The 8,770-nt window shown below is 41.9% G+C and overlaps 1 protein-coding gene and 1 pseudogene across 1 annotated transcript; both read left to right on the top strand.

The window, feature by feature from the left end:
- The first annotated feature begins 441 nt into the window (after positions 1-441).
- LOC103720752 (transcription factor DIVARICATA pseudogene) lies at positions 442-1,447 on the top strand (annotated as a pseudogene).
- A 5,617-nt stretch (positions 1,448-7,064) lies between these two features.
- LOC103720751 (transcription factor DIVARICATA-like) lies at positions 7,065-8,410 on the top strand. Its single transcript, XM_008810617.5, has 2 exons — positions 7,065-7,497; positions 7,665-8,410. The coding sequence occupies exons 1-2, from the start codon at positions 7,112-7,114 to the stop codon at positions 7,849-7,851; spliced, it is 573 nt and encodes a 190-aa protein (XP_008808839.2). The 5' UTR covers positions 7,065-7,111; the 3' UTR covers positions 7,852-8,410.
- Positions 8,411-8,770: the final 360 nt, after the last annotated feature.

The raw sequence follows: 8,770 nt of genomic DNA, 5'->3' as shown, positions 1-8,770 counted from the left end.
CTAAAGTTGTTCCATGACCATCGCATGGCTTAATCCATTAAGCTAGCGGCACCATGTTGCATCAGTTATTGAACGTAAAGAGGCTAATTGAAATTTTTCAATAACAAAAGGATAAAAAAATTTGGGTAACTTTGAGGGGTTAATAGATAATTTTTTTCGTTTAATTTAAATCAAAGGCTGAAGCATATCTCCGAGACCTTCGACCGTATCCATCCCTGAATCCGAATAAATCCCCCCTAGATACACTCCCAACCTTTCCGATGGAAAGAAACACCACCCTCTTATATTCTGTACACGTGTGCAGTTCAACATGTGAGGAAAGGTCTGGAATGCGGTACAAGAGGGGACATAGCTCAGCAATTACGCTGCAGCTTTAAATATCTCATTCTCCAAGCCGGACCCAGGCCTAAAAGGATAGGCTCTGGTTTTGGCTAAGGTGGGATGGAGTTCTTCTCTGTCGAGGGCTTGGACGAGCCGAGACGGGCTTGGATGCGGGTGGAGGATAAGGCGCTCGAGAGGGCGCTCGTGGTGATCCCGGAGGGAACCCCAAATCGGTGGTCGCTGATTGCGGTGCAGGTGCCTGGGAGGACCCCGAGAGAGCTGTGAAAACACTACCAGCAGCTGGTACAGGATCTTGCGGTGATCGAGCGCGGGATGGTGGACACGCCCGCCGAGTGGGACGACGACGACGACGACGACGAAGAGGTGGACGGTAGCTCCGATGGAAGTTCTAACCACCGCGGACCTGGCGGCCTCCAGATCTCCTTCGGCCGGGGCCGCAGAGGGGAGCGCCGACTGGGGATCCCGTGGACGGAAGAGGAGCACCGGTGAGGGTTTCCAGTCTTCATCTCTCTTCATCCTGAATGCACTCATATGCGGGACAGGAACTGTACGTTGGTGGCGTCGTACGGGAGTCCAACATGCATGCCTCGGTTGGGATCACGTCGCATGGGGGTTTTCTTGATTTATGAGTCGTCTTTTTTTTTCTGTGTAGTTTGTTTCTAGATGGGCTGGCAAAGTATGGGAGGGGAGATTGGAGGAACATTTCGAAGTGGGTGGTGAAAACAAGGACACCGACTTAGGTTGCCAGCCATGCTCAAAAGTACTTCATCCGTCAGAGCCAGAACGCTGGCAATAGAGAGCCCAAGAGAAAAAGTATCCATGATATCAGCAATCCTTGAACTTGTACGCACAAGTTCTGAAATGATGACAAGTGACTAGGTTATGCTCTTTAATAATTTGGCTTTGGTAGCTGCTTAGCTACACAAGCTTTCTTGTTCTCTTACTCGGTTGAAGCTTTTGTGACACTGTTCACCATCGTACTACATGTTTTCTTCTATTATGAAATGCTTACGCATCTCACGTCCATGGAGAGATGTATGTGGCCTTATATGGGGGAGTTTGTCGCTGGTAAAATGCTTGGGTGATGTGTTTTAACACCAACTCCACTTTTTGATTTGTCCTTTCCAGTATTATCCGACTAACAGTTAAAAACCACCCTTTATTTTGTTGACACCCTTCCAAAAGAGAGATCTCCTAATACAAACCATCCTTCTAATGACCTAACCTAAGCACCTAGAAACTAGAAAGGAGGTAAAACTGGGAGATTGGAGCGAACCGATGTGAAAAGAGTTAATTTACCACTAATTGGAAAGTGATTTAGAAAACCAAAACCTTCCAATCTTCTTTCAAAAATCTCAACCGGAGGTCTTCAATGACTTCCTTTTAATCCTATCAGGTCTCAAAGAAGGACCCAAATACTTAATTTTAAAATTATGAGTCCTCTTATATTCTTGATATATATAAGCAATTAATATATCCTCAACATTCAAAAATTTTCCAAAATGCACCATGCAGAATCAATTAATTCTCGAACTCAGAACAACAAAAATAGGTAGGGAAATACTCATCCTAAAGCAATATATTCAATAAAATGTAGAGAAAATTGTAGCATTCTTATATAAATCAAAACCCTTCACAAAACCATTAATAGTTACTATAAAAAGCATCCATGGCAATGATTTCCTACCAAAACAAATAATAAAATATACATAGGAAACAAATTCAATCTGGGTGAAAGGAAACAAATTAATTTCTTCAATTCGTTTAACTTAGATCCCTCACAAAAATCATATAGGAGGATAACCAAACCTGTCATGAACTAGGCTCGCTACTCTGGGCCGGACTTAATGCATAACACTCGAAGAGCATAAAAGAGGCATTTTAAAAAAAGGATAAATTTTCAAGATTTATGATGTGGCAATTTGTTAGTATGCTATCCATCACCGAACAACCCCATTTTAAGAATGTTTGGGCTTCCAAAACTTTTATATACTATTTTTAAAACTTTTTGTTCAGTTGCATCTTCCAATCATAGAGGTATTTGATACTCTTTGGAATCGACTGCAGTTGATATGGTAGGCCAACTAATAGAAGCTCGTCATGTAGCTACATGCCGACCAATAAAAACCCGCTAGACGGCCGACCTCAGAGGCATGTGAAGAATCCTTCAAATTTCGAACTTTCTCTTTAGCTCGCAATAGCTCGGCCACGATCGTGAATAGTTTTCTTAACTGCACAACATGTGAGCGATCGCATAGGCGAGATGCATGGGTGAAACGCATTAGGACGTGCGGTTTGTCACCAAAATAGTTGGCAAACGTGCCTGATTTGCTCGGTGATGGGTGCCAGTCCTTACCTATATAAACTACACTCGGAGGGCTCTCTAGATAAATTCTCTAAGTGTTCTTTCGACTCTATTACGCTGTCATTCTACCACTCTTAAAATACCTTTACTGTTTTCTAAGAACTGATGACTTAGGCATCGGAGAGTTCTCTGCCGGACATTCTTCAGCAAGTGAACTTTCTTTACCTATATTGTTTCAGGTCGGATTCGACATCAAAGCCACCATCCGAGCATGACCTTCTCCATTATTTTCATCAGTGACCATCAAGTCGACTTCTCCGATCGGAAGAGCAGGTAGGTCGACCTCTCCATTGACCTCATCAACTTAGTGCTTAGGTCGAACCAGATCTTAGTGGGAATAGATTGACTCTAGAGGAAGGATCGTAATCCCACTTTTGGAGATTCAATTGATCGATAGATGACTTGCAGCCATGTAGTTAAGTAGCTCACAACTGCCCAGTAGGATATACCCTTGGAGTCTGATGGCTCTCTGTAGAGTCATCTAAGAGCTCCATCTCCACAGGAATCATAAGCAGCACGATAGTTACCATAGAGTAATTTCATCTGCTCGTACAGCAAGTTTAGGTGCTGACCATAACCATCCAAAATTTGCAATAGATGTCTGTTAACTAGCAGCAACAATAGGCTTATGCACCGAGTGACCACGAGGACTTGATGCGGTCGAGCCACTATTCCCATCCTTAGAGCTCTGGCAGGCTCAGTCGAGCCATCCCTCTCATCCTGAGAGTCTAGGATGAAACCAATGTAGTCATCACTTTCGTCCATGGAGCCCAAAATAAGACAAGAGGCATTAATCGTCGAGCTCATAGTCTTGAGAAAGATCAACACCGGGCTATTAATTTCCCTATCGATCAAAGAGAATCTTCAGAAGGAAGGTCGAGTTTTATCGCAAGATTAAAAAGATGGATTGCCGCCTCAAATCTTTGAGTATTGCAATACTGAGCTTAGGAACGATTATGGAGGAGCATTGGTTCAAGTGCCACAATTGGAAACATACGATAGAATCAGATCCTCTAGTTTGGAGAGCTTCAATACACTCATGATGCTCCAAGGGGCCACCGATGCATTGTTGTACGGATCATTTCTAGCCATCCTTTGAGAAGCAACTCAGTTATGACACAATGGGCTCAAGCTAAACTACATCTACTCTTTCCAGCAATTCGGTTGGTTGTTTGTAGCCCACATCATCAGCAGTCGGAGGTAAAATAGAGGTTCGAAAAGCCTTTTTGTCATTAAGCAGTAGGGGGTGAGTCCCTCAGCAACTATATTAGCCACTTTAATGCGAAAATTTTGAAGATCTACGACCTAAACTGCTCGATCGTGTGGCCACTCCAAGGAGTGGATTAAAGTCAACTCGGTTCCTCTTCTTAGAGAAGAGGTTTTCAAAAGATCTTGTCGTGATGTATATCAATTAAAATTCTACAAGAGGTAGATCATGATTTCTATATCCACTTTACCTTCTGTTGCTTCATCTAATTCTTCTCAAATTAAGATATATGCTCGGTCAAAATTTTTTCCAAAAATAAAACTTACGATTTGACCAACCTATTTTAGAGCCTAAATGTGGCCTGTTTAACCCCTTAAGGGGTTAGCACTAAGTCGTAGATTGAAAAGTTATCTATTTTTTTTAAAAAAAAATCATCTCAATCGGGTGTTGTATAACCAAATTATATTTTTTTTGAAAGTTTGACATGTAATTCAACTTTCTGATATGGTGGATCTTGCTCCTGAACTCTATCCAACCCTATCCATAATAGACACAACAGTCCGTATTAAATCTAGTAATCCTTCTAGATCAGAGCTCTCCTTATTTAGTAGATTTAACTCCTGCTGGACCGCATAGCTTTGCTCGAAGGTGGTTTCTAACTTGCCCCCTTGCCAAATCTCCATGTACCACTTGCCCCTATTCTACATCCTGACTTCACGATCAGGACACTCCTAGCCATCTTTCCTCATTGTCGACAATGATGGTGACTCCTCCTCAATCCTGATCTTGGTTGATCGATCGGTGGAACCAAGGAACGAGTGCTTGACTTCTTGTGAGTGGTATTAGCTTCTTGTACCATCGACATAAACTTCTTGTAGGTATTAATAAGTCTCTTTGCCAAGGCTATAGTTGCGTTATCTATGTTACTTTGTATTTTGGAGGCATTGATCATAATTTTTTTTTCATTCTTTATGAGATAATATTTTCTCTATCATCTATCGAAAACTATAGCTCGATCATAAGGGTGTAAACTCCTAAAGATGATGCGGCAAAAATCCAAAAAAACTATTTCTCATGTTACCCAATGTGAGAAAAGAAGATCATCTCAATCCAGCAGCATATGACCAAGATATGGCATCAAAAAGTTTGGTGTGCGATTGGGCTTTCTGATGTGGCGGATGTCATTTCTGGATCCTATCTAGTCCTACTCGCAGAGGCTACGATAGTCTACATCAAGTCTGGTGATCTTTCCGAATCAATTTCAATTACAACCTCAATATCGGGGGCAGATGTTTGCTGCTTTGACATTCGGAGGAGCTCATGAGGGGATCTGGCATGAACTAGTTGATTAGTTTGTTGAGTTGGTACATAGAAAGGATTATCTAATTGCTTTGTACGCTTAGTAGGGTCCTGCAGTGATTTGGCCCAAGGGGATGCAATTATTTTTTAACTCCTCACTGATTCCGACTACTATTATAGAGTTAGATGGTGCAGCCTCATTTTTACCCATCAGGTATTTCCTCTTGCTCCTTAGCCATAATTATGGAAGGGTGGCAGGCTTCAATTTGTGAGCTAGCACTTTTCTTCTCTTTGGAGCAAGAAGCTCTGCCTTTGTTGGAGCTGTCCAAACTAGGAAAGACTCTAGCAGCGCTATAACAAAAAGAAAATAGTGAGTGCAAAAATTGATCAAGTATCAAAGTAGTGCAATCTCACCCCTGTAATCAAGAGCTATAGAGAATTTCCTATTGTAGGCTCACCATTTCCAGTTTGAGCAGTACAACCCGGTAAAGGTGACTAGTCGTACTTCCTAATGTATTATAGAGTTCCTATAACAAACTATTATCCTCAGAGAAGACCAAAACTGCTCTACCCATAGATTACAATGGTGGAGTCTTATCTTTTGGTTGTAAGGCAATGGAAGAAAGATCTTTACCTGTTGAGTGGGAGGGTGAGTCGACATCAGTTCGGGCTAGGATGGCGATTGCTTTCTTTAAGTGGAACTTGATCATATGATAATCCCATCTAAGGGCTGCCGAACTAGTACCGGCACCCTTACCGATCGGCGATCAGTTTGGTACGGTACCAGTTCAGTACCCTACCAACACACGGTATGGGTGGTGTGCCGGTTCCGAACCCATATATGCACCACACCTATCTAACCTTTTTCATGCTCCTCTCTCTTCCATCTGTCACCTTTCATTGATGAAATTACTTCTAGCCTCATGTGAAAAAATAAACCTTTATTTGGCTTTAATTTTTTGAATTATTTATAATCCTTCCTTCTAAGATAATAATGGCTTGAGCTCTATATTGACTCCAATGACAAAAGTATGGATGTAAGATTCTTTTTGTAACTTTAACTTGCATTTCCGGTTCTAGATAAACTGCTTTGTATATTGATATTTTGTTGTTTGATTTTGAGCAAAGCATTTATAGGAAATTTTGGGTGAGCAAACTAATAATTTTAGCTATTTCAACTATGGTAATAATTAATGGTTTTGGTTTATTTTACTTCTTTTTCGTGGTTATGAGGTCCCAGAGGTCTATTGCTATAAAGGAGTAAAGGCTTAATTATAATCTTGCATTACCATTGAGACTTTATTTTTTGGATAGCAACAAAAAATCTTTAAAAAGCTTAAATGAGATTAAGCCTATAGATGTAATATCAAGAAGTTTACAGTCCTTTCAATGAAAAGAAAATTACGGTCCCTACGACAGATAAAAACTAAAAAAAAATATTACTAGTAAAGTTAAATTAATTTTATCGACCCTCCATAAAATTGATGATGACTAAATTGCATCAAATTTTGCATGAATACATCAAGCCAAAATTTTGAGGAATAATATTACTCATGTTTTGCTCGTTCTGCTTGGGAATATTTGTTCGTTGTAGGGAGATTATCTGTTTAAAAGAGATTAATTTAAACCAAAGGCCGAAGCATATCTCCGCGACCTTCGACCATATCCATCCCCGAATCCAAAAAAATCCCCCCTAGATACACTCCCAACCGTTCCGATGAAAAGATACGCTCTCCTTTTATGTTCTGTACACGTGTGCAGTCCAATGTATCCGGAAAGGTCTGGAATGTGGTACGAGAGGGGGCACATCTCAGCAATTATGCTGCGGCTTTAAATATCTCATTCTCCTAGCTGGACCCAGGCCTAAAAGGATAGGCTCCGGTTTTGGCTTAGGTGGGATGGAGTTCTTCTCCGTCGGGGGCTTGGACGAGGTGAGACGGGCTTGGACGCGGGTGGAGGACAAGGCGTTCGAGAGGGCGCTCGTGGTGATCCCGGAGGGAACCCCGAATCGGTGGTCGCTGATCGCGGCGCAGGTGCCCGGGAGGACCCCGAGAGAGCTGTGGCAGCACTACCAGGAGCTGGTACAGGATCTTGCGGTGATCGAGCGCGGGATGGTGGACACGCCCGCCGAGTGGGACGACGACGACGACGACGACGAAGAGGTGGACGGTAGCTCCGATGGAAGTTCCAACCACCGCGGACCGGGTGGCCTCCAGATCTCCTTCGATCGGGGCCGCAGAGGGGAGCGCCGGCGGGGGATCCCGTGGACGGAAGAGGAGCACCGGTGAGGGTTTCTAGTCTTCATCTCTCTTCATCTTGAACGCACTCGTACGCGGGATGGGAACCGTACGTTGGTGGTGTCGTACGGGAGTCCAACATGCATGCCTCGGTTGGGATCACGTCGCATGGGGTTTTTTTTGATTTATGAGTCGTCCCTTTTTTTCTGTGTAGGTTGTTCCTGGATGGGCTGGCAAAGTATGGGAGGGGAGATTGGAGGAACATTTCGAGGTGGGCGGTGAAAACAAGGACACCGACTCAGGTTGCCAGCCATGCTCAAAAGTACTTCATCCGTCAGAGCCAGAACGCTGGCAATAGAGAGCCCAAGAGAAAAAGTATCCATGATATCAGCAATCCTTGAACTTGTACGCACAAGTTCTGAAATGATGACAAGTGACTAGGTTATGCTCTTTAATAATTTGGCTTTGTAGCTGCTTAGCTACACAAACTTTCTTGTTCTCTTACTCGGTTGAAGCTTTTGTGACACTGTTCACCATCGTACTACATGTTTTTTTCTATTATGAAATGCTTACGCATCTCACGTCCATGGTGAGATGTATGTGGCCTTATATGGGGGAGTTTGTCGCTGGTGAAATGCTTAGGTATTGTGTTTTAACACCGACTCCACTTTTTGATTTGTCCTTTCTAGTATTATCCGACTAACAGTTAAAAACCACCCTTTATTTTGTTGACACCCTTCCGAAAGAGAGATCTCCTAATACAAAACATCCTTCTAATGACCTAACCTAAGCACCTAGAAACTAGAAAGGAGGTAAAACTGGGAGATTGGAGCGAACCGATGTGAAAAGAGTTAATCTACCACTAATTGGAAAGTGATTTAGGAAACCAAAACCTTCCAATCTTCTTTCAAAAATCTCAATAGGAGGTCTTCAATGACTTCCTTTTAATCCTATCAGGTCTCAAAGAAGAACCCAAATACTTAATTTTAAAAATATGAGTCCTCTTATATTCTGGATATATATAAGCAATTAATATATCCTCAACATTCATAGTTTTTCCAAAATACACCATGCAGAATCAGTTAATTCTCGAACTTAGAACGACAAAAATAGGTAGGGAAATACTCATCCTAAAGCAATATATTCAATAAAATGTAGAGATAATTGTAGCATTATTATATAAATCAAGACCCTTCACAAAACCATTAATAGTTACTATAAAAACCATCCATGGCAATGATTTCCTACCAAAACAAATAATAAAATAGAGATAGGAAACAAATTCAATCTGGGTGAAAGGAAACAAATTTCTTCAATTTG

The sequence above is a fragment of the Phoenix dactylifera genome, chromosome 11 (assembly GCF_051530095.1).
Source record: "Phoenix dactylifera cultivar Ajwa chromosome 11, Ajwa_hap1_PhDact_Kaust_v1.1, whole genome shotgun sequence".
NCBI classification, from domain to species: Eukaryota; Viridiplantae; Streptophyta; class Magnoliopsida; order Arecales; family Arecaceae; genus Phoenix; species Phoenix dactylifera.
This window is presented reverse-complemented; position numbering and strand designations above follow the sequence as displayed.

Excerpts from the sequence above, each read along its gene's own strand:
- LOC103720751 (XM_008810617.5), top strand. The coding sequence starts at position 7,112 with ATGGAGTTCTTCTCCGTCGGGGGCTTGGACGAGGTGAGACGGGCTTGG. Across the intron at positions 7,498-7,664 it reads TGGACGGAAGAGGAGCACCG|GTTGTTCCTGGATGGGCTGG; the intron begins GTGAGGGTTTCT and ends TTTTCTGTGTAG.